Here is a 26,645-nt window from a genome sequence, read left to right as displayed (position 1 = left end):
CCACATGGTCAAATCTCCCTAGACCCTGGTGCTTTGAAAGGAGCCAACAAGATTTGGCCACATGGCCAAATCTCCTCAGGCTTTGAAAGAAGCAATAAGATTTGGCCACATGGCCAAATCTGCTCAGACCTTGGTGTGCTTTCAAAGAAGCTAGCAAGATTTGGATGCACGGCCAAATCCTTCGAGACCTTGGTGACTTCTTTCAAAGCACTGAGAAGATTTGGTTGTGGTGTTCTTTCAAACTTGGGGAGATTTGGTCATGTGGCCAAATCTTGTAGGCTTCTTTCAAAGCACTAGGGTATGGAGAGTTTTGGCCGTGCAACCTCCTCTTGCATGCTTCTTTCAAATCACCAGGTTCTGGGAGATTTGGCCGTGTGGCCAAATATTTCAAAGCATTAGGGTTTGGGAAGATTTTGCCGTGCTGCAAAATGTTGCTAGCTTCTTTCAAATCACTAGGAAGATTTGGCCACATGGCCAAATCTTCTTTCAAATCACTAGGAAGATTTGGCCACATGGACAAATCTTCAAACGTTAAATTTAAAAATTGAAAATCCAGATTTTAAAATTTAAAATTTAAAGTTCAAAATTCAAAATTCAAAATTAAAATAAAAAATTCAAGTTTCAAGTTTCAAAATTTGAAATTCAAATCTAGAGATCCTACTTTCAAAAAAATCGTACATGCTTTTCATGATTCACGCTATTACACTTTAAAATCATACTATTACTTTAAAAGCAAACTAGAAAATCTAAAACTATTAAAAAACCAAAACTTTAAAAGGCAAAGCTAAACAAACCTTTTAAACCAAGCATAAAAAGTAAACCTATGAGAAGGAATTGAATTCATCTTCATGGGGGATCAAGTGCTAGGCTCACCTTGTTCTCTCCCTTCCTAGATCTCCAATGTGTACCTAGGGTGGTTTGAGAGCTTTAGAACAACGTCTTAGATGGGGTAGTTCTTGGAAAACACTCCTCCACCCTTGCTTAGCTGATTGCAAGCAAGGAGATCAAGTGCTAGGCTCACCTTGTTCTCTCCCTTCCTAGATCTCCAATGTGTACCTAGGGTGGTTTGAGAGCTTTAGGACAACGTCTTAGATGGGGTAGTTCTTGGAAAACACTCCTCCACCCTTGCTTAGCTAATTGCAAGCAAAAAAGTTCAAAACTATGTCAAAATAAGAGGTCCCGAGAGGCTCCCCATCCCAGTTTTGTCCTAACAATGTGTACTTAACTATGTAGGTTTTAAACTTCCATTACCAATTCAACTCTCCATAGATTACACACACAATAGTTGGATTAAAAAGAGGTCCTTTTTTTTTTTTTTTTGGCTCTACATGCTTTTGGGGGGATTGCTCCTTCCCGCCAAAGCATGCTTTTTTGGGGGATTGCTTCTTCCCCCCAAAGAGAGCTTTTTTGGGGGATTGCTTCTTGCCCCCAAAGTATGCTTTTTGAAGCATGCTTGCTTCCGGATATCTTGCCCATGCCACGACTTCATGCTGCTCTTGCCCTTGCCTTTCTCCTCCACGACTTCAGAGCACTGCTTGGGATCTCCCCTCCATGCGCTGCTCCTTCCCTTCGCATTCTTTTCCTCCACGCTTTTCTGTGCGGTGCTCTTCTCCCCTACACTATTTCGTCTTCCACCGCACTGTTTTTGGCCTGGTTCTTCTTATGGGGCACTATTTCTGCCTGTTTCTTCTTTCTCCGCACAGTTTCGGCCTCGGGATCTCTCCTCCACGATGCTACTCCTTTCCTCCACATGACACTGCTCCTTTCCTCCGCACGGCCTGTTTCTTCTCCCCCGTACGATTTCGTCTTCCTCCGTGCTGTTTCAGCCTATTTCTTCTTCTGGAGCACTATTTCGACCTGTTTCTTCTTCCTCCGCATAGTTTCGGCCTACTCTTGCCTTCAGTGGTAGGTTTCCTTCGATCGACGATGCTCCTTGGGTAGGCACAAAGGACAAATCTATTTCTTCTTCATAGCCCTCAGCAGGCTGCTCTTTCCAAACGAGATCTCATCTTGACGAAATCCCCTTTGGACAAAATCCCCTCAGTTCTCCTTCCACTCCTCTTAACAAAATCCCCTCTCCTCTCGCACGAAATCCCTCAGTTCTCCTTCCACTCCTCTACTGGACGAAATCCCCTCCTGACGCTCCTCTCTCCTAGTACAGCTACAGATCCACTCCTCTGCTAGATGAAATCCTCTCTTGACGCTACAGCTACTCTCTCTACAGCTCCTACGATTGCTTGAAATCCAAAGAGCACAAGCTCACAAACAACAATGGCTACTCAATCATCCAAGTAAGAAAATGAAAGAAATTGAAAGTGTACCTAATTCATGCATGTTCTCCATTTTCTCCATTTCGGAACACCATGATTTGAAAGAAAGACTCTTGTAAAAGTAGGAATCTCGAAGTGTGATTTGAAAGTAGGGTCTTTAGTATATGATTTGACTTTCAGATCTTCAAATTTGAAATTTGAATTCTGTATCTAAGATTTTGAATTTTGAATTTTGAATTTTGAATTTTAAATTTTGAATCTAAGATTTTGAAATTTTCAGATTTGAAATTTGAATCTTAAGATTTGAATTTGAAATTTTAAATGGGGAGATTTGGCCATGCGGCCAAATCTTCTGGCTTCTTTCAAAACATACAAGATTTGGCCATACGACCAAATCTCCCTAGACCTTGGTGATTTCAAAGAAGCTATAAAGATTTGGCATCACAACTAAATCTTCCTAAATCTTGCTGCTTTGAAAAGATTTGGCCACACAACCAAATCTTCCTCGACACTCGTGATTAGAAAGAAGATAGCAAGATTTGGCCGCATGGCCAAATCTCCCTAGACCCTCGTGATTAGAAAGAAGCTAGCAAGATTTGGCCGCATGGCCAAATCTCCTTAGACCCAGGTGATTTAAAAGAAGCTAGAAAGATTTGGCATCACAACCAAATCTCCCCAAATCCTACTACTTTGAAAAGATTTGGCTGCACGGCCAAATCTCCCTAGACCCTTCTGATGAGAAAGAAGCTAGCAAGATTTGGCCGCACAGTCAAATCTCCCTAAACCCTCATGACTTATAAAAAGCTAGAAAGATTTCGCATCGTAGCCAAATCTCCCCAAACCTTAGTGCTTTGGAAAAGATTTGGCTGCATGGCCAAATCTCCCCAAACCTGGTGCTCTGAAAAGATTTGGCTGCATGGCCAAATCTCCCCAAACCTGGTGCTTTGAAAAGATTTGGCTGCACGGCCAAATCTCCCTAAACCTGTGCTTTGAAAAGAATTGGCCGCACGGCCAAATCTCCATAGACCCTTATGATTAGAAAGAAGCTCCCAAACCCTGGTGCTTTGAAAAGATTTGGCTGCACGGCCAAATCTCCATAGACCCTCGTGATTAGAAAGAAGCTAGCAAGATTTGGCCACGGACCCTCGTGATTAGAAAGAAGCTAGCAAGATTTGGCCACGGCCAAATCTCCCTAAACCTAGTGCTTTGAAAAGATTTGGCTACACGGCCAAATCTCCCTAAACCTGGTGCTTTGAAAAGAATTGGCCGCACGGCCAAATCTCCCTAAACCTGGTGCTTTGAAAAGAATTGGCCGCACGGCCAAATCTCCATAGACCCTTGTGATTAGAAAGAAGCTAGCAAGATTTGGCTGCACACAAATCTCCCCAAACCCTGGTGCTTTGAAAAGATTTGGCCGCACAGCCAAATCTCCATAGATCCTCGTGATTAGAAAGAAGCTAGCAAGATTTGGCCGCACGGCCAAATCTCCCTAAACACAAGTGATTTAAAAGAAGCTAGAAAGATTTGACTGATTTGAAAGAAGCTAGCAAGATTTGGTTGCACAGCCAAATCTCTCCAGACCCTAGTGCTTTGAAAGAAGCCCACAAGATCTGGACATAAGGCCAAATCTCCCCAAACTTTGGTGCTTTGAAAGAAGCCCATATGATTTGGCCACACATCCAAACCTCCCCTTCCATTGCTTTAAAAGAAGCCCATAAGATTTGGCCGCATGGCCAAATCTCCCTAGTGCGGCCAAATCTCCCTAGAATCTAGTGCTTTCTCAAATCTACTACTATGTCTAGTGTCAATTCTAGATTCTATTTTAGATATGTTTATCGATAATGTGTTTTGTCTAACATTAAAGATTATAAACATGATAGTTTGTATATTGCTTGGGTTTTTTTACAGGAAAGACACAAATGTGAAGAAGGTTGAGAAAGCTGTAAGTGGATTTGTAGAAAAAAGCATACCTTGGTACTTTGACATATATAGTATTGAGAAAGCACAGTTGACACGAGTTCACTTATTTGTTTTGTTACCTAATAAAAGTGCATACACTTGTGTTGGATCGGTACATCAAATCACTAAAGATGTGGTTGGAAAAGAGGGAGATATTGGATTGTTGATCATTATAAATCAAAATAAGAATTTTCTCTTGGATCCTAGCGATTATGAAGAATCTCGTATGAAGTCTGATGTAGATGACAACATGCACTCAAGAGGCTGGATAAGTGTTGAATCAATTGATGGAAATGAAATTGACACAGTGACAACAATCATTGAATCATATCGCAAAGTTTCAGCAACATTAAAGAAGCATAAGAGTGGGGAAGATAGTGGGGAAGGAACAAAGAAAGGAAAATCGACTATGGTTCAAGCACCAGGTGGTAGCGAAGAAGGGCAAAGAAAGGAAAGCTAACTATAGTTGATGTACCACAAGAAGGAACACCTCCAGAGGGTATGCTACAGTTGTGGAAAGAAGCAGTGGTAGTGAATTGGAGCCAAGTGGAAAGGTCATAGGAAAAAAAGGGCAAAAGAAACCATCAGGCTTGGTGGAATATGAAAAATACTACCCATTCAGGTTGCATGCAACATTTTCAATTCCAGTTACAAGATGTCAAAAAGCTCCTCCAAGCTATGTATATAGAGGGTTGAACAAAGAGCATGTGAAGAAGCTTGCTGTAGACTTCGGTTATAACTCTGGGCCTCCTGCTGCTGTAGTGGATTTAATGCCTTTCAATCCTAAAACAAAGCAGCCCCTGGAAAGGGTAGATAAAAAGGATTTAACCAAGTGCCACTACTGGATACTATCTGGACAACATTCAATATATGCTGCTAAAATATTTACATCTAATGATGATAACAGCACGGCCCAAAGAAAGAACTATTACCACACCTGCCAGGTGAGGATTGTAGTGAATTGTCCCGCACGCTTTTGTGTGGAGATATCAAAGATGGCAAACCTGGAGTCTCAAAGTATCATGAGACAATCTCCATACATTGATATACTTAAGCAGGTGAGGGGACAATGGATTCTCTTTAACAGACCCAAGAAAGCACAACAAGGGCTTGCAAAAGGACATCCAGATCGTGAGAATTGGGATGTAAGTATAGATTTTAATTATGAATCATTTTTTACAAGTCGGTTTTCTTAATAATTGCATTCTAATGGATTCATATATTTTGCAGGCTTTCATTGACACTGGCAAGGTAACATTGGGCAATAGCTTTGTCACGAAGGATGTACATATGATAATCACAAGCGATGCCATTTATGATGGTTGGATCTCCATCCTTGAGGATTACATTGCAGGCAAATATTCACAAGATGGAAATGCCATAGGCAACCCACAGACTCAATGTTTAGATGCTTGCGTGGATTGAGTGATGATCAAATTGGTCAAATTCAAAATGACATTAAGGAAGGTAGAGTAGTCATAGCTAAAACAAAGATTGATGCCATGATTCTTGATATTGAAGGACGAGCTATGCAGATCAAGAGAGATGCTGCACTACAAGAAGAACTTTATATGTTTATATCGGCGGCCTTCTTTAATGTTAAAAAATTGGGATGAGTGCAGATTACATTTTAAAATTACTCCAGAATTGTATCATCGGATTCGTGGTTGCTCTGACTCATTATTAAAAGTGAAGCTTCAACAGGGCAAGGAAACTATACCATTGCCTGATGCTACAAAGGGGTATCTGAGGTGGATTATGGGACAAAGTGAAGGTGCAAGTCATGGACCAAATTCCACCCGGCCTTGGAGGTTCTACACAGTCGGTTCAAACATGGAGGGAATGGAATTTATACATAATGTGTACCAAGAGCCAATGGCAATAGGGGTTGCCTTTTTGGATGTAATGTATGGACCAAGCAAAAGTAGAAATTGGAATGAGGATCGCTTTGAGTGTTTGTTGAAAAGCTTGATGACAATCGCTTCTCCCCCAGTGCAATTCCTTCTTGTCGTGTTCTTGACCATGGATCATGTATCATGTTTGAAGAATGCATTAAATAAGACATGTGGACAATATAAAATACACTTCAGTTACATTAATTTTGAAACTGCATATATATTTGTCACTGGATCTATGGATGGCTTAATTGCCTGTGTACTGGTAAGCAAGGAAAAGCATTTCAATGATATTGAGCGCTATACCAATGCACAATGTAAGCCATCAATATATGTTGTAGATGAAAAATATGAAAAATCAAGTGGTGCAGAAGAATCAAGTGATGAGGATGATGATGATGAATTTGACATTGAATTGTCCTTGAAAAGAAAACATTCAAGTATCATGAAAGACATGATCATGGGTTTCTGTCGAGAAGATGAGTATGTATTGGACTTGTTCTCTGAGGGGCTTGCTGCAGTAGAGTCTCTTTCTTGTAAGAGGCATGTTGTTTCAGTTGTTGAGACTTATGAGGAGTTGGCAAAGGTTGAAAGTATATGTTGCACGTAGGCTTACAGTAATCATGAAATTCGACAATGGGCTGCCTTGCAAGGACCAATATTGGCAATAGAGGGGGTACCAAAAGAAGATGATACAATTGAAGGTGGAGGGGATAAAGAAATTGATACCATACCAGGACAAAAAGAGCTTCAACACTTCAATGAAGAGCAACGTGAGCATTTACAAAAACACGCTTCAAAGTTTTGGGAAACAGAAGAGGAAGCAACAGGTCCTTGAAATTGTCCTTTTATATGGTGTTCGTGTTTTCCATATGTTATCTTGCTATATTCTCCATATGATGTATTAATTTTGTTCCAAAGATCTTTTAATATTTCTTGGAAATTTCTTCTATCTCATTGCCATAATTCAAACATTCATATGTATTCTTGAATATGTTTAATTTTCTATATTTCATGAGAAGATGTGTTTGCATGTTGTAATACCTTCGGAGTGTGATACACATCCAAATTTATTTATGAGTTCATAAATGTTAAAAAGTGTGTTGAGTCTTGATCATGATGAATGAATTAGTGTAAATTGTTGTTTATATCCTTATTCACTTCATATGAATGCTCAAATATGTTTTGGCCGCTTGGCCAAATCTTTTCTTAGTGGGAACACTCGGGCAATGCTAGATTATGTTGGACTCCACTCTATCTATTACGCAAAGGTTTTTGGCATTGTAAGGATATGTAGTTTTGGGGATTAAAATAACTTGAAAGGGTATAGATTCAACAACTTTAGGGGGTATACTAAGCATATGAACATGAATGCTTTTTCTTTTTGTTAGTATTCCAATTTTGTTTTGAAAAAGAAAAACATGAATGCTTTCACACAAACAAATTGCATTGAGAGCACACAACCTAAAGTTTGACAATTTGGTTTTCCATCTCAATCTTCAGTTTGTTTCTACTTATGAATTTCATTTCCTTGTTTATCAACAGATATTGGCCATCTCAATTTCACATCGCTAGAAGCATTGCATGTACATGTGACACCTGATCCAATGATTCATTATGTGCCTAATTTGAACATTGGCATGCAAGTTCCAAGCTCAACATGGTTGATTGAAAATGTTGAGGATGCAATGTCTGTAGTTAATGTTCCATTGACAAATGTGAATGCAAGCTTAGAAGGTAAAGGAGAAGATGCAATGTCATTGTATGAAGCCAAGGTGCAGGAAGAAATTTTAGAAGGTAAAGGAGAAGACATAATGTCACCCTCAGAAATAATGTCAAAAGAGGTGATAACAAAAATACGACTAGCAGTGATAATAGATTTGAAAGGGTTATTGCTCGAGCGTTGTTTTTCGAAGTCAAATAAACATATGAGCTTGCACAATGGGAAGCATTGGCTTGTTCTCTGTCCTAGGTGTTTAGAGTTTCTACAATGGTTGCTCGATCACTACCATGTTGGCATTTGGTCCACTGGAGGAGAAAAGGGCATGGTGCAACACATGCTGAATTTGGAGCATCATGTTAACAGAAAGTTACATTTCTTCATGGTTTGGGATGCGATGGCATGCCACAAGCATACAAAGAGTAGAATCATTCGACCAGATAGGATGAATGTGGAAGCGGAGTTTAAACCATTAATGAGAGTGTGGTGTTGTTTTAAGGAGGAATGCAAACCAGCAAGAACAGTGTTCATTGATGTTTCGCCTTACACGGGTTGTGTTGATCCAATAGAAAATTGCATTTTCCCTACAAAATTTGATATAGATTGTGGTGATTCTATTTTGCTTCATGAGTTATTACCGTACCTACAAATGCTAGATGATGCAGTAGATGTGCGCAGTGCCATCTCTTCTAACAGATTTGCTCAAGCTCCGATTGTCAAAGGGCATGATATGTTCTATTATTTTCAACTAGTGATCCTTGAATTCAAAGAAAAAAACAAAGAAGTTCTCGAAAGGATGAATGTCGAATCTCATATGTCTACTTGTAGTTCAAAAAAAGACACAGAGAAAGGTATTACTTCACCTATAACCAAAACTAGAGTGAGAGGGACTTGTCCTACTACAAGAAGTATGGTGCATGCTCAACATGTTACATTGAATGAAGAGGAAGAATGCATGCTAGGAAAAATTGCCAAAATGGGGCCATTGAAAGATAGTGAGGCAAAACGCTTTGCTATGGTTCTTGGATGCAAGGAAAGGGGAATCACTGCCGATGCTACAAGGGCATTCTTAGCCAACTTGATTCGATTTTATTGCATAGACAACCCTTAGGGAATGTGAGTGATCTTGTTAATTAGAGTTGCAAGTACAAATGCTCAACTAAAACATTTGTACCCACATTCTGATTTATATTTGGACACTATTTGGTTAGATTCAATTTGCAAAACATTATGTTTCAATTTGTTTTGTGAAAGAATTAATAGACATTGAGTTAGTACCTTGTCCAAAAAATGCTATGTGCTTTGTGATGTGAGTTTGTATTCCTCCACTAAAAGAATGATTTTTTGATTTTAAACATATGATAGGTGTTGCAGATTGTCCTGAAAAGTTGAAGAGCTATCTTATTACAAATTTTGATCCTGCATCTAATGGCTTATGGAAACATAAATTACCCATACCCATTGAGCACGTGTTCGAAATGAATGGCATCCATTATGAAGTAAAGAAATCAACAATACCTGGGGCAGGATATGGTCTTTTTGTACATACGAGCATCAAGAAAAAACAAGATTTGATGGTATATAATGGTCCAAAGTATGATTATGATACTTGGAGATCTCTCCTCAAGTTTTTCCCAAGGATGAAGACTTATGGAATGTTTGAAGATCCATTCATTGAGCCATTGACAAATGTGAAATGTATTGTGGGAGATGTATTGTATGGAAACATTGCTGGATATATAAATAGCTCAATGTATTATAAAGGAAGAACAAATGTTATATTTGTATACATCCCTAAACTACCACCTTGGGCTCAAAAGTCACAAGGAAATTTGAGTGCCCATGGCTACATTACTGTGCAAACCATAAAGGATATCTCCTTCGGAGATGAGCTACTTTGTGAGTATGAATACTAGTATGGAATTGTTAATGATTATGTTAAACGATGTGGTGCAAAATTGGCTATGTGTCAATGGTTTTGATTATATTTAGTACAAGAAAGCAATTTAAAAAAAGGTTTTTATCAAGACCATGTCTCTAAGTTTCATGAGCTCTATTGTGATGGAGAGTTTCATGAGCTCTATTGTGATGGAATGGTGTTTTTGAACACCACATTTATATGATGGATGTCAAAGCTCTACCATAATCCTATTGCCTATATCAATACTGCAATTTATCAACATAGAAACATATGCATTTGACATTAATTTGATACATCTAATATACCAAATAAAAATTGACAGTTGTTGCAAGTTTAATTTTGTTTTTGAAGACCACATTTATATGATGGATGTCAAAGATCTATACCGATCCTACATATATCAATACTGCAATTTAATTTACTCCAATGAATCTTCCTAACGCAACATCTATAAATTGGCTTTTGTTTGTGGTTTCGATGCATACGAAACAACAAACATCTTTCTTTCACTAGCAAATCAACAAATGTTTTGGCCATGGAGCCATGTTCACATCTATTAAGGCCTTTTGCCATAGCAACATACGGAAGATTTTTGCTTGGGTTTCTAGGAATTGGGAAAGTCTAGTCTCCCCCAACATAATTGAAACTTGGGTCCTCAATGGAGCTAATGTTTCAATAAAAAACATCAAATTTTACTTTTGAAGTGACTATATTTTATTTCGTGGGAATTGGGATTTTCCCAAATTCTCTAATATAGTGTTAGAATCATATCACAGGATTACTTTGTACCTTGGCTTTACAATGTAGAGGAAATGAATAAACATTGCTAAATCAAAAGAATAGGTAATAAATGTATGTCATTTAAGCAAATTAGATTTAGCTCAGTGAATTAGCGTTAGAAATGCTCAGTGGATATCCAATGATCCCAAGATAGTACTATTTAGAGCACAATAGATGTCTTCATGTTTATACTTGGATCAAGCATAGCTGTCAACCTCCTTATAGTACATTCTAGCATTGTGAACGTGGATAATCACAACTATAGATGTGGACTGGCAAGTGCATTTGCATTTCAAGCATGTGGAGTTGATGCAACATCGCTCACATTTGGAAAGTAACCAATTGGTGCACTAGGGCTCATTGACATATTCTGAATACGAGGTTAATGCAGCCAAACCAAGAAGAGTGCTAAGTCATTTGAGATCTTCCCACTATGGCAACCATCTTGAATGCAAGGTGGCAAGGACATTCTATGCAAGCATGATGATAATGACCACCAAAGAGTGTGTGGGCAGGCTTCTCTGACTTCAAAGAGTCGTGACGGACTTGTCACATCCATAGGCACACAAGCATAGGTGTGCTCATGGATCTTTAGAGCGCGGCCAACCCTCCAAGCCTTTAGTTATCGTCGCTGTTGCACATTCGTTTTCAAATTTTAAGAAAATTGAACCTCCTAACCACATGGATCAGGAAGCAGCTATGTGGGTAACCCACAGGGCACACTGGTCAATGCAGCTTTGGATGGAATGGAGCTTTGGAGGTCTCACAATGGGGCTCTTTTGCCACCTCTATTCACCATCAAAAGACTATTAATCCCCAGCTGAGTGGCTTTCAAGGTAAACTTTATTACCTGAGCATGCACTTTGCACCTCCATCCACCTCCATATTGCTCCTTTTTTGGCGGACATTGATCAATGCATGTGGCCAGACTTGTCTACGCCAAATGTTTGTTTTCTCTCCCTTTAGAGGTACATGTGGCTGCATTCTTAGGAGCTACATCCATGCATCGTCGTTTTAGAAAAGGAAAATGCTACTTATGTGTTGACCTTTCGCTCACTCCTCTGTCAAGATGCCCCTTTGGTAAGTTTGCATGTTCTGCCAAAATAAGACCTCCCCTCTACCCTGGCGGCGTGCCGGCAGTACATTCGTGCATCCGTCATAGTTACTATCTGGGAGGTCTGCAACTCACTGGCTTTCCGCAATCAAATCGGGTCACTCAGCAGGGAAACTTAGCTTATCGACTCTGTAAAAAATGTCCTTCGTGATTTGGGGTGCTTCGTAAAAAATATCCTTCGTGATTTGGGGTGGGTCTTGAGCAACTTGGACCCTGTTGTGAGTAGGTCACTCCTTGTTATCAGAAAATATATAGCCCAATTTTGTACTTGGTCCCTTTTTTTGAAGGCCTGGCCAGCCACCTCTTAATACATTCGGCATTTAACTATTTTTTGTTGTTTTTGGCTTGCCCTCTGGGTAGCTTTAGCAACGCTTCAAATTTGGCAAAGCAGAAATTAAGCATTTTAGAATTTTTGAAAGTGCATTTTTCCTATTGTACAATATGTTGAGTTTTTGGCCTGCCCTTGGGTTAGGCCTTAAGCAATTAAGCAATGGTCATTTCTCTAAGAAGCAAAAATCCAATTTTAGTAAGTTCAAAAATTTGGCCATCATTTTCTCCCCCTTTCTCTCGCTCTCTTCTTCTTCTTTCTTCTCCTTCTTCTTCTTCTCTCTCTCTCTCTCTCTCTCTCTCTCTCAGCTTTCAGTTTGCCAAGGTGGGCCTCTTGAATGTATTCAACTTGTCTTCATTGGACTTGAATGCAGACTTTAAAGTGGTTAACTCTCTCTCTCTCTCTCTCTCTCTCTCTCTCTCTCTCTTCTTTATCTCCTCAAATCTTCTTACACACCATCTCCACATTTTCTCCCCCCCCTCTCTCTCTCCCCTTTATCTCTTGCCACCATTTCTCCCCCCCCCCCCCCCTCTCTCTCTCTCTCCTCCCCCCTTTGTCTCTCCCTCTCTCCCCTTTATCTCTTGCAGTCTTCCTCCACACCATTTCTCCCTCCCCCCCCCCCTCTCTCTCTCTCTCCCCTTTATCTCTTGGAGTATTCCTCCACACCATTTCCTTTTTTATTGCTTTTTTTATCTTGGGCAAGCCTTACGAATGATTAAATATCATTCACCTTGTTTTAAGTGTGCCTCTTCTGGATTACAAACTACAAACTTGTGTTCCGGCAATGGTAGTAATGTGCAATGCTCCAAGTGGGACTTTGTAGAGAGTTGGGACAGTAATTCATGGATGCTCTTTTTCGAGCATCATGGAGTTGCTTTCCATGCACCCACATGTTGTCGCGGTGACTTTGATCGGCATAAAGGAAAGACGCGTCAAAAGGACAGCCCTTTTCTTCGTTCCCCATTCCCCAAATCTTCAGGTTTGACATTGGATGGGCCGCGGGGCACGTGCAACGCAGCCACCGACAGTAAAAAGGGAGGACTTTCTTCGGCTTGGACCGAGGAGAGATTCCCACAGGCTTATGGGCTCTGAGCAAAACGCGTAAAGGGAATTATAGTTTTACACTTTGCTGCACATGCGACGCGGATCCGCGTCTTCGGATTTTGTTGGAAACCTTGAGGGCATTCTTTGCTGTCCGAGGCTCTGACTTTTTACGATGGAGCATATTACAAAAGCTTTGACGAAGGTCCGTTGGAAGCCTCTACAAACAAAGTTTGACGGTATCTTTGTCCTTGATAAGCATGCAACAACCATGCACCCAAATGCAGTAGACCACAAAACTAAGCACCAAAGCATCACGACATAGGTAAACACGATACTAAGTCACCATATTCAACATCCCAACATGTCTAATCAAATACTTAAATGTGGTCTTTGTTTGGATACAAGTGGAACTTGTGCTCCACTTGTGCCTCCGTCCTTGTTCCATGATCACCACTTGCACCATAAGCTCTTGCCTTGTGTCTTTCCATCATGATCACAAGATAATGGGAAAAGGGTGGATTATTACAATCATCAATAGCCACGAAGACTCACAGCCTCCACTTATTCACAAACCTTAACAACAACCATGTTAGTTATAAAACCCTCCTTATAGCATTTCATATCAACAAGGATATATTGCTTTTTAGAAATTACCTCATTACTCCAATTACCCTCCAAAGGATGTTATGTTTAATCACACAATATCCCCCTTTGTGGTAAACCAAAGTGGGATTGGAAAGTTTCATTGAGTATGGAACCCCATATGGTATGACAAGGAGACCTATATTCATGGAATACAATTGCAATAAACTTGTTGTCCTTAGCCTAGGGAATGGGTGCTCCATCAACAAATAGCAAAATGGGAAAAGAAATATTGGTCAAGTAAGCACCCTTAGTCCCTTGATTATCAGTAGCAATCACACCATCTTTAGCCATCCCATCTCATCTTTATGAGGCCATTCCAACTACAATGGCAACTTTGAGCACTTCGCCGCCGATATATTCCAGCCTAATTCTATCTCCTACATATAAACATTAAATGTTTTGTTGAACCATACGTATCTACATCTTTCTTGAGAGTTGAGCCTTAATGGAAATTTTCATGGCACATGAAATTGATGTGTGTCCAACCTAGGTCATTTAAGACTTGCCACATCGATAAGAACGATTTGTAGCACTTCCCTTTGCACATTAGGTTATATCATGTGGTGGTCGACTACTAAGAAGCCCGATGTATCATGTGCATTCAAGGGGTATTTATAAAACCTCTCAACTAAAATTTCCCCCCCAATAAAACCACCCCTCTTTACTTATCAACTAATAGATTTTTTTCTAGAGCTGAATTTCAAAACCCCTTTGGGTATTGTAATTATGTGCCTTTTCCCTAAAGTTCAAAAAACCCCTCCTTTAAAATGGATGTGGTACGATAAAAGTTTGTGAGGTGAACCCCCCTAAGGTTATATTGTTTTTTTACATGCACACTAAACATTCTACCCCTCTCTCTCTCTCTCTCTCTCTCTCTGCCGCCCTCCCCTCTCTCTCTCTCTCTCTCTCTCTCTCTCTCTCTCTCTCCATCATTGCTAGCTACAAATTGCTACCATTAATATGATGATTCATTTCACTTAGACATGCATTTTAATTTTCTGTGCTTTGAGGCTCCACACAAAGGCAATATACTTATTTTTAAACGGCCTAACAGAAGCGATAGCTTGTTCATAAGATATATGGAACAATGGACCAATGTGAATTGATACACAAGCGTGCAAAGCTTACGTTTTAGACAGAATTTGAAGAAGAAAAGTATTGTTGTTTGCTTGTTCGATTGCAAGATGCAGCACATGTGGCCACTACTACACTTGACACACCCGTGCCTTTGTCTTCTCTATATTTCATTCCCCATGACCCTTGGCTCCTTCATCTTATGAATGGCATCATCTTCATTATTTCCATCTTGATCCCTCTGTTCAAAATGGTGTGTCCTAACGATACGTGACACAGAAATGCATTTGTATGGATGGAGGGAGAATTGGCTCATCCTGAAAAAGAAGGACTTTGATGAGCTTCCCGAGTTGTAAATACTGAAGTTGATGTCAATGGCAAGCCACCCTTCCCTAGTTGTAAATACTTAAGTTGATGGCAATGCCAAGCTACTCTTGCTTATGAATACCTGAGATGAGGGTGATGGAGCAAATTCTAAATTTTTAAGTTGATGGTGATTGAGTGATACCATGGTGTACATACTCAAGCTACTCTTAGTAACTTTACTTACATTGTATAATTGATTTGGCTAGCGTATAGTTAATTGTGGTTACCTACAATTTATATACTATAGGTTTTCTTGCCATTTAGATAGTGTGGATTCGGTCACAATTTAATTTCCACATTATTTAGTGATATCATGGTCAAATGTATGGATGCACCATACTAAGTGGCCCAATTCGCTTCTTGTTCTATGTGTCCTCACTCAAATCTTACAAATGGAATAGAAGACTAAGAAAGATTTTAAAGATTTGCCATGGCAATAGATGAGCTCAATTCTCAACTTGAAATGAGCTCTTAATGCAACTAAAAGTCAGCATATGCCTATAGTGTCTATCATAGATTAGGTTACTCTTTATTGTGTTCCAGTAAATGTTGCAGACTTGTGATATAGGAGATAGTTTAGAACCGTACTAGTAGTGCTAAGGCTAGTAAAAATGTACTAATTGGAAAACAATATGATTGTTGGTGTATGTGATGAGGCTAATAAAGAGGCGATCCACAAAATGGAGTTGAGGACTCAACCTTGTTGGCACATGTACTATTGAGGAAGAAGTCTCTCTTTTCCATCTCCACTAAGAGATGCTCTCTCAGGTACATGCATAGAGAATCCCATTATCAATAAAAGCAATTCTATGGGATAAAGATCCCCCCATTGGTTGACATGAGTGTATTCATACTTTTCATGAGATGCTTTGAGATTGCATGAAGCATACAAGAAGAGAACAAAATGCTTTGACACAATTGTTCAGGGGTGGGATCGGACCTCTATTTATCCTATTGAGTTTTGGAATTGAGCATCCTCGTTTGCTTGACAAGTTCTAATATTTTTTAAACGACTTATCAACATCCTTGGCAAAAACACATAAAGGACATGGTATAGATGTGGAGTGGACTTCCACTCCATGGCAAGTGGTCATGATCAGGCTATCATGTGTCTCTTTGTATTGCAGCATTGAGACAAAGTAGCACATCAAGACACAAATTTCCCAATGGTATCATCATGCCCTTGTCAATGAGGAGCAAAAGGATGTGTGTGATCACATAAATTGCCTAAGGATGAGTCTTCTTGTGCATGCACTCATGCTGAGGTTGATAAGATGTTTCAATGGCCAATAGAGCTGTACCAATTTTTGACATGAATGATTTTATGGGCAGAGGACTTATCAACATCCTCGGCAACAACATTCAAAAACACAATATGGACGTGGGGCGTACATCAACTCTCAAACTTTTTCTCCATGGCAATTTATGAGAATGATATCATATGTCTCTTTGTCAAGGAGTTTTATAGCCCCCATTATGCATAAAGCCGCACATCTTTGTTGAGTAAGCGAACATACAAACTCTCGTGGAAATGTGTTACATTGTGCACTCTTGTTGCTCTTTTCAACATGGCTCTTGCATATTCTTGCACTTATATCAACATGGCATCTTATGGATTGTCCACCTTAGTTTTCCAAAATTGCATTGCAAGGTGCTTTTCTTAGAGAGTAAGGAGAAATGCCTTTTTGTCAGTTTAAAACCATGTTGCTTTCCCAATAATTTTTTCTGGGTTTTATTGAATTATAATGAATTATGTGTTTCCTCATTTTTTGCTTTGAAAAAGTCAAAATATTTCTAGTAAGGCATGTGCAAATGTGAATATCCTCTAGCCGTTGTGATCATTAAAAAAAGATTTGCCAACTTCCTCATGACATCATCGTCTTGATACCCATGACTTCTAGCACCCTCTAATGTTAAAGCTAGTACTTCCTTTGCACTAATGGATGACCACCTAAGACGAGGTACACGAAGTTCATGCAACCCAAACCTTGCTTGACCCCACAAGTTCTCACTCCTAGTTTCCAAGATGAATGCATGATAAGCTAGACAATGTTATGATATGCTTGGAATATATAAACGTTGGCCTCATGTTGTCACTTATTGGAGAATACATTTATGACTTTTTCGATCAGTGAGCTCATTTTGGTTGATTCACAATACTTGTAGAGGACTTGACATGTAATAGGTAGGTATTCTTGATTGTGATCTATGGATAATTGATTGACAATAGAGCTCTTAATCTAATAGTTGCCAAGCATGAAAGAGAGGACTTTTTCTGGCAAGGATATAGTTGAACATACCCATCAACATTTAGATTTGTTTAGACCCAAGCATTTTATGTGTTGAGGGAAACTTCTCTATAGATCCATTAATAAATCCAAATTAGGTACAAACTATCGATCTCTTATTTAACTCTGTATGGCCAAAGCATTCCTACAACACAACTTAGTTTATAAAGTCAACATAAGTAAGATCCACTCCTTTCACTTAGGTGGGATCCTTTTATAGTCCATAAGTATGTGTACATTTGTATTGGTCAATGTTATTGCACTTACAAAAACATTAGTCTTGATGTCCATCCCACCAGGTTCATCTCTTTAAATGGCCATCCAAAGGCATTTTGCATTCTTGCCCATGCTTTTGTGTTTGTAAGAATAAAAATCAACATCATAAATTTGTGGGCATTTCGATTATTTCTTACCAACTCATTTACTTCTAACCTTGCCTTATGGAGGACATGATTAACGAAGGAAAAATGGTGGCCTAGCTAGAAAACAATTGTCTTAGAGTGTATTTTGCATTGGCTAAAATGGTGAAATACTTTTTAACATTTGAATATCATTAAGATTACTAGCTAGATTTATGGTAAATGTATAGGTTTCTAGATGTAGAAATCTTTAATCAATTGGGAAAAAGTTTTTCTTAGCATTGCATGCGCATGCACACACACACACACACACACACGTGTGCACAAGCATGCACACACAGACATAGACACAGAGGTAGACACAGACACAGACACAAACATAGAGACACGCATATGTGCACACGTGCACAGATGCAAACATATTGATGTCAACGAGCTTCAGCCCTTGCCACCCGGAGCCTCCCTTGGTGCTCTTTGAAGGGGAGGTAACTACGATTTTTTTTTTTTGGGGGGGGGGGGGGGGGGGAGTGAACCCCCCAACATGTGAGGTTGGTGCCAAATGGCACATTTTAATGCCAACGAGGAGATTAGAGAGGGGAACTTTCGTGGGAACGAAGAAAAGTTGGAAGTCAAATTACCAAATTTAAAAAGCTTTGCAAATGACCATATAAAATTTGATGAGGTGAGAGAGCAATCTAACACTCACTAGTTACAAAGTCAAATTCCCAATCTTCTCCACTCTCCCGTCCATTTCAAGCAATTTTTCTGCAAGTCAAATCGCCATATCTCTCCGCATTCTGCTCTTCGAACAGCTTTCCTTCACTGAATCGACCAGTTTCATGCCTCTGTGAGCCTCCGTTCACTTTGCGGTAACAAGTTTCCAGATCTGAACACATAGATCTTCGTTCACCGAATTGCTCTGCCAGTAGCTGGAATTTCGTCGTCGGAAACCAGGACAACTAATCTTGCTTTGATTCGACGTGCTCACCATAGCAGCTGGATTATCCGCACGAGAACTAGCTTTGCTCAGCTCGTTTTCGATTCCAAAGGTGGCCTTGGAAACAGGAGAGCTAGCTTGTTCAGCTTGTTTTGGATTCCTGTAGTGAATTAGACCTGCGATACGGGCTCCCAGAGGGGAATGGAAGGTTTAGGTGAAGGCTACGATGCCTTTGTAGAACGCTTGCAGTCAGATTTTGCCTCGTCAAGCGCTTCTAGGGGCTCAGGTCACAATGCCTCCAACAGCAACAATGGATATCCTCCCCACCCATCACAGTCTCAGCTTCATCACTCCAAGTACGTCGGCTACCCTTCCCCTACAAATGCTTTCACCGTGAAAAGGGAGCCCTCTCCTTCGCCCTCAGATTCATCCATGAGAAGTGGCTGCGTCTCCGCAGATGTTGCTATGCAGGAAAGTGCCTCATCTCCTGCCCCCCCTGGGAACGCTGCGCCAGCTCGGATGCCCAACCCAGGACCGGATTTCAGCACAGATGTAAATCTTATGCCAGACATGCCTCCGCGTCACAGGGGTCACCGTAGAGCTCAATCGGAAATCGCATTTCGTTTACAAGATGATATCACTTTTGAGAACGAACCCAGTTTCCTTGAAACTCCAACGCTCTCGGATGAAGCAGGCGAAGATTTGTTCTCGATGTATATTGACATGGACAAAATTAACTCGTTCTCTGCAACATCCGCAGCTCTGCCTGGCTCAAAGTCTCCATCAGATGCACTGTCTGTGCCTGCCCCCCAGTCACACCATCTGCGAAGTGTTTCTGTTGATGGAGCGCTTGCAGGTTTCAACAGCAGTAGAGGGTCAACTGGAATGCCTGGTGAAAACCTAGATCAAAGGCCAGGGCACCAGTACAGCAATTCTATGGATGGTTCTGTGTCAATTAAACATGAGTTTCTAATGTCCGAGTCACAAGACACGAAAAAAGCACTTGGCGCAAACAAGTTGGCAGAACTTGCATTATTGGATCCTAGGCGAGCAAAGAGGTTAGATCCTTGCTGTATGTCTTTTGCCATTTTTCATTTCCTGGGCGACCATAAAAAAGCAGTTCTTATCCACACAGCAACAAACGGTGGTTCTGATCACGGCGCTCTGATTGTACCAAAAAGTTCGATTTTCAAATCAATTATTTTGTTCGAGTTTGTTTGATGAATTGTTAGTTGCAATTAAGAATGCTGGTATCCAACAAGTTAGTTTAGTTTGAAAGTTAACTTTGATAAAACTCACGTTATGAAGCAAAAACATTATGAGATTCAGGTGAAGGTTGCTAAGTAGACCGAACAATTGGAAGCATTACCGTAAATGCTCAGCCTTGTAATTTACAGTTAAGTTTTGAGCAGGATTTTGGCAAACCGACAGTCAGCAGCTCGCTCAAAAGAACGCAAAATGCGCTACATAGCGGAATTGGAGCGAAAAGTGCAGACCCTTCAGACTGAAGCTACTACTCTTTCTGCCCAGCTAACCATGTTGCAGGTAAATAATTTTTCTTATATCATCATGCTCACAGGCATGGCTTGTTTCTTTCAGCACATGATTCTTAAGCATGTGAGTTCTACCTTGGTCTGGGGCATCATTGTTCATCTTTTTCTCATGTAGCTTTTCTGGTTCTCAGCCAGAGTTGATCAAAGGATAAGATTTAAGGCTGCGTGTTTTTTTTCCAAAAAATACTTGTAAATAGTTGAAGATTTCATCGACTCGAATCTTCAACGGCTCTTTTTCTTCTTTCTGCAGAGAGACACCTCAGGATTGACATCGGAGAACAGTGAATTGAAATTGCGCCTCCAGTCTATGGAACAACATGCTCAACTTCGTGATGGTAGGACTGAGAATGAATTTAATGAAACGTTTTTTCAATCAAAACGATATAAAGAAAGTGTAGTGATGCCACCAAAGGGTAGATGAGCACAAAGCACAATGCGTTGGCATTTTTCTTTACCAGTTGATGATGAGGTCCAGAAATGTAATTGTCCCTGAGCGTGTGCTATGTAAGATAAAATCATAAAACTCAAACTATCAACAAAAATGAGACCAAAGCACTCAAAAGTGCTCACTGGTCTGACCTGTTAGAGACTAACTATGAATGGGCCTTGCTTACTAGGCCAAGCGCAAACCGCAAAACACAGTGGTAAATAAAGATAACCAACCCACAAGATCATACCACTGTTATAGACCCTACTCTTTGTATGTGCACAAGCATGTACGATAAAATAACTGCTCAGATCTGACTATAGACAGTGACATATGGCAACCAAAGATTAACAGATATGTCTGTAAATAGGACCAAAGAATAAGTACAAAAGGTGACTCACGACCTACACCATTGGGACAGTGGGTTGCTGCTCCAATAGTGCTAGATCTGAGGCCACAAGGTGTTGCCAAATTTCCTGCCCTCTCCTGCTATGTGCCTCTCAACCGAGGTCTTTACTGGCTTAGGGAGGAGCCCCAAAACGTGTCTTCTCAGCTATCCTTCTTCCATTTATGTTCTGCTCATACTAGAGCTCCACATCCAAGGCAAGAACCTGCTGGAAGAATTCTTCTTGCTGCTGGTGCCCTGTCTTTATTTACCTTCTCTAGTGCCTGGGGATGCGCTGGAACTGTAACACCAAATGTCTGTTTGTAACCCACTGTTTGTGCCTTGTTTGCACCTCTATAGTGGCTGAATTGTTTCTTTGCCCCCCAGAAGGTGCCCTCCCAGATCGGCCGGACAGATCTGTTGGCTGGACGATCAGCCTGGTTAACTGGCCGACCAGATCAGGGTGGGGGTCTATACAACCCTCCCCTCTGCTGGGCTGTTCCGTAGCTCCTTTGCTACCTTCTAGCCTGCTGCTGGCCACCTTCTGGCTGTTCTCCAGCCCTATGCAAGGGCCCATGTGTGGCCTAATGGATGCCCATTACCATGGCTGTCCTGAAGAAAGATCTGCCTTAAAGGGTATTAATCCAAGAAGGAAAACTCTAAGAAGGATCCAAACATCCTGCCCACATGGCAGTCATTTGTCAGCTTCTCTTTCCCTCATCACATCTCCTATGTTACTACAGCTTACATGCGGGGAGTCGATCCATATTCTTCAATCCCCCCTTCAATGAGCCAATGTGACTGCAGCCAATCCTTGAAAAAGGTGCTCCATCTGCTCCTTGCTGAGTTCTGCTCCCTGATGGCATGGTACATGTCGTCTGGGATCTGCTCCACATCTTCCATGGTCCACCTGAATCTCCAAGTTGGTTCTTGTGCAGAGACGTCCTAGTGACTGGTCCACTTTGAATTTTTTTCCCCTAGAGAAAGAACCTTCTATGTTAAGAAACTTTGAAAAAATGTTACAGATCCTCGACCAATCAAAAAGGACAGCTGGCTGCTATGCAGCTGCCTTTTCAGGATCCCAGCTCACTGCCCAAAGGATCTAGGATACACGTGCCAAAAACCAGGGTGGAGGGCTCTACAGCCAACGGATTCCTCCATCTGTGAACGTGGAAAGTGTCTGCAGGCCATGCCTTGCAAAAATGCTCCTGCCTTTTGGAGGTCTTCGATTCCTCTATACCTTGTTCCCGAGTGGTTTGCAGGGCATAGATGATATCATGCCTCAGGTTGACAAGTGGGGCTGCAGGCCAAGTCTGCTGCCTCCCCCAATCAAACTGCAGCACACTACCTAGCAGTGATGCTGGCGACTGTATCCCAAATGCCATCCTCTGGAGAGAACTCAGGTTGCTGTTGAGAGTGACACTCAGTCCATCTACCTGTAGGCTAGAGAAGTCATCCCTAAGAGAGCACGGGCAGATGCTCTATTTCACTGGACAACTCCATAGGCATATTGGGCAGACCTCCGTAGGCTACAATAAGAGGTCTTCCTCCAATGAGGCAAGTACAGAGGTAGGACAAAAACTTGGTAAGGACCTCTCGTGCTCAGGCGAGTGCACATGAGTGATGTCATCCAAGCCAAAGTCATCTACCAATGTGGGTGGTGCAGCAGAAGAAATGAAGCTCCACTATCTGCTTTGAGTGCCCAACTCAAGATGGCTAGAACCACTTGCGTGGAACTCACTGCAATTCACACAAGGGCCTTCCCTGCCATAACCAAAGGCGCCATTGAGAGCGATCCTATTCATACCAGAGTGGTTTGGGGTTAATGGGCCAGCTCTGTCCCAAATGGCCAACCACTCACTTGATGGTTAAGGAATTATTCTTGGTGGTTGCCCAAGCATTCCCTCATACGTAGAGGAATGGTGCACATAATTGGATTCCTTTATGAAGGTGGATAGCAATTTAGCAAATGTTACTCTAATTCCCATGAAGCCATCAACACTGAGAAGGTTGAAGATGAAGGTGAATCTAAAGAATGGAGACTTAAGAGCCGTTAAGACAAGACTCTTGCAGCGCTCTGGAGTCACAAAGATGTAGAGAATAGGAGGAGGTGCCAGGCTTGCTACAACAGCAAACACTGTCACCATGATTTCCTAGGGTATGTATTCACATTTTGTATTAATGATTTCAATAGCATGCTTTTGATTATTTGGATAGAGGGTAAAGGTATGCCAGACCGCGACAGGGAGAAACTTCATGATACAGGAATGCCACGCCTATTGCTTCATGACTGTAAGAGTTGCTGATGTGGACGTCATGAAGGTTGCCATGCTGACAAGGTCAATTGTCAAAGAGAACTACTCTGATGAGATCCAATTGCAAAATACTGGGGATCTGCACAGAAGAGGCAGTCAAGGAATTCGTGTGGGAGATTTGAGAGCTACAGGTGGTGGAGAGTAAAGCACCTTGGAAGAATTAGGGTTCAAACCTAAGGATTTTTCACATGGGGCAGTGATCTAGAGGAAGCTGGTTGCAAATACTCAGAAGACGGTAGCTACCATTTGGAGGGCGACATCATGGACCATTTAACCTTACCTTCTTATTAATTTCTTCTTCTTCTTCTTCTTTGCCTGATGCAGCAAGGCCTTGTCTTCGCTACTCTCACCATATTTCGTCTCCTTAGCTACCACAAGCAGCAGCTCGAGATCGCTAAAAGTTAATGGCTTGGACCACTCTGCTGTAATCAAGTTCCCTGAAGCTCTCTTGGAAAGCATATTGAGAACCAGCAAAATGGCTTGGACCGCTCTGCTGTAGACAAGTCCCCTGAATCTCCTGGAAAGCATATCGAGAACTATCAATGCTAATTGATTTGTGTTGACCTTTTGACCAACAGCTGCAACTTGTCCGTGATGACCTTGACCTTCACTAAATGCTCACCTACAAGATCTCGTTCCTCCGTCTTTCATTATAAATAATGGATTCTAGAGCATCAGAATCGTGCCAGTGTTGTTTGTATGATTCAAATCTTTCAGGATGGGCCAGTCCTCCTTTGAAGTATCTGCCTTTTGTATGTGCTGAATCACTTCATCTGTTGTCTTGCGTCCTTCTAGTCCCATTCTTCCACCTTAGCTGAGTCTACTGGTATCACTGCCTTCCCTGTGGTATCCCACTGATCCCATGTTCATTTCTTTACCCAGGTCCCATCCATATCTTCCTAGCCACCATGTGGCTCTTCATCTTCGCTTTCCAGGTTGGGTAATTTTCCCATCTGGCTTGCCCTTGTTGAGGTTATGGCATTCCTGAAGCCATCAGACATGAAGAAACTTGAAAGATAAAGCTGCTAGAGAAATCATCCTGCTGCCATTACTTGTTTGACGCACATCTGTTTGGAACTGAGTTCCCTTTTAGCAAAGGTACTCATTCTCTAGACGTTCGAGTAGATCATCTCCTGCTCTCTCCTTCTGTTGTGGTCCTCTGAACAAGGTCTTCAGTGGCTTCCAAAAGCATCTTCAACACACGTGCTGTACGTGTGCTATGCTCCTTGAAAGGCTCTACACAAGTTCTTAGGGCTGCTGGAAGTGCTTACTGTTAGTGCCTTGAACTGCACTCTGCATCTGCCAAAATATCTCTGCAAGTGCCTGGTAATGCACTCCACAGATGGCTGAACAGAAGTACTTATGCCCCTCCAGGGGAGACTTCATGTAGGGGGTGGGTGCCCCCTTAAACTGGCCGGCGATGCCCTCTACAGACCCAACTGGTCTGTCCAAGTGCTGACCCAGTCTGTGGGTGTCAACTCCGTCAGATCTGCTGTTTGGCTGACCTTCATTGGCTGACCAGATCTGCTGTTGGGCATGTGTGGTCAATACTACGTAACATTATTCAATTCTAGAGTCTCCTCGCTCTCATTATAGGATCACTTCAGATGACAAGTGTTCAGGATAAGAAATGTGCCCTTACCAAGGTTGAGAAAGGACAAGGCTCCTTGGTAATGTTTTTTACGCACGTGCTTCCAAGATGTGGAAACTGAGAAAGACGTTTCGATAGTCTCAAGCTGCTAATGAACCTTAGATTGTTCTTGCCAAATATGTTGCCAGCCAGTCAATTTTTTTTCAAGTCTATTGTGTTAAAATCAATGCTTACTGTGACTGCATCTCAGGTGTGCATTGTGTGCCAATGCTTGATTAGTTATAAATCACGTTCTTGCAGTTGTGCATGTCCGTGTCTATCTGTGTACAGCCAGAACTAGTGCTGAGAGAGAGAGAGAGAGAGAGAGAGAGAGAGAGAGAGAGACGTGAATTGAATATATGAGGTCAATGTTTCTTGTCTCAGCCCTCAACGATGCATTACGGGAGGAGGTGCAAAGGTTGAAGCTAGCAACTGGGCAAGTCGATGCTGGTAATGGACCGATGCTGTCCCATGGAGGTCAGCTAATTAATCACCAGTTTTACCAGATGCAGCAGTTGCAACAGGCACGCGTTAACCCTCAGCAGCTACAGCAAGTACACTCTGCATTTACATCTCATCCACATGGACAGCAGGAAAACTTTCAGGCCAGCGGATTTGGAACTTTTCAGGGCCTTTCAACAGCCCTCAGTAGCTCAGGGTTAAAAGCCGAGGGATTGGCAGCTACTGGTACCAACAGCACTTTCTAATGATTTACGGCAGCGATCAGAAGATCTGAGGAGAATGGTAGCTGTCTGTTCTTTTATCCCCTTGAAGAGCTTACAGCTGCGTTTCTTATAGTGTAGGCCTGTTTATTTGTATGGCTCTGTGCCATGTGCATGATTGGCATTGCTGTATCTACAAACTCTTTTAGATGACAGGAAAAAGCCACGGACATTTGGTGGGTTGGATGTGAAGATTAGTGTAGGCATTTTTTGTGTGCAAGGAGCATCATTCTTTAGCTGATGGGTTACTTTTGAATGAAAAGTTGTCACCAGCAAGCCGTTAAGATAAGACACAAGACTTGTACGAAGACAGATATAGCCCCATGGATTTTTGCCATTTGCAAGTTTTTAAATAATTTATTCTATTTTTGTGGCAAAGCAGAACTGGTTGACCTTTGCAGTGTTGTGGACGATTTCGTCCTTGAAACGATGAAGATGTTTTCTACTTTGCTACTGCTATGGCAACCTAAATTGACTACATGACAGACATGATGTAGTTCAGCACTTGAACTTGATCGTTGGTGACTGTCTCACCTGATTAAAAAAGTTTTGGAAAATTTGAACTCAGGATCATCACCATATATATGCTTATAAAAGATTCATATTTTTAAGAATTGAGATTTTCTTGAAATGTTTTGTTTTCTCCTTTGAGAACTAACTGCAAGTCAATGATGAAAAAGCACGGCCACAATCAACTTCTTTTTTGTATCTTTTTCCCCAGTTTCATTATCAATGAGTGTTAAAGCTATCTCTACAACTTCTATTTTGGGACTTTCAATTTACATACTTCCATACGAGTCTTCATCTGAGAAGCTCAATCATGACTCACATGATTGTTTAACTTAAGTTGCACTCTTCATGACATACAAGCCTTTTTTTCCTCCCCTTCTTTGTGTGTTTGTTTGTGTCACCT

At 41.2% G+C, this 26,645-nt stretch overlaps 1 protein-coding gene across 1 annotated transcript; it reads left to right on the top strand.

The window, feature by feature from the left end:
• Positions 1 to 18,568: 18,568 nt before the first annotated feature.
• On the top strand, positions 18,569 to 26,161 carry LOC147884168 (transcription factor RF2b-like). Its single transcript, XM_087398254.1, has 4 exons — positions 18,569 to 19,758; positions 20,113 to 20,245; positions 20,504 to 20,588; positions 25,395 to 26,161. The coding sequence occupies exons 1-4, from the start codon at positions 18,902 to 18,904 to the stop codon at positions 25,715 to 25,717; spliced, it is 1,398 nt and encodes a 465-aa protein (XP_087254380.1). The 5' UTR covers positions 18,569 to 18,901; the 3' UTR covers positions 25,718 to 26,161.
• Positions 26,162 to 26,645: the final 484 nt, after the last annotated feature.

This window comes from Dipteris shenzhenensis, chromosome 27 (genome assembly GCF_047967505.1).
Source record: "Dipteris shenzhenensis isolate YYH24624 ecotype China chromosome 27, Dip_SZ_1.0, whole genome shotgun sequence".
NCBI classification, from domain to species: domain Eukaryota; kingdom Viridiplantae; phylum Streptophyta; class Polypodiopsida; order Gleicheniales; family Dipteridaceae; genus Dipteris; species Dipteris shenzhenensis.
The sequence above is the reverse complement of the archived record's forward strand: the minus strand, read 5'-3'. Positions and strand labels throughout refer to the sequence as shown.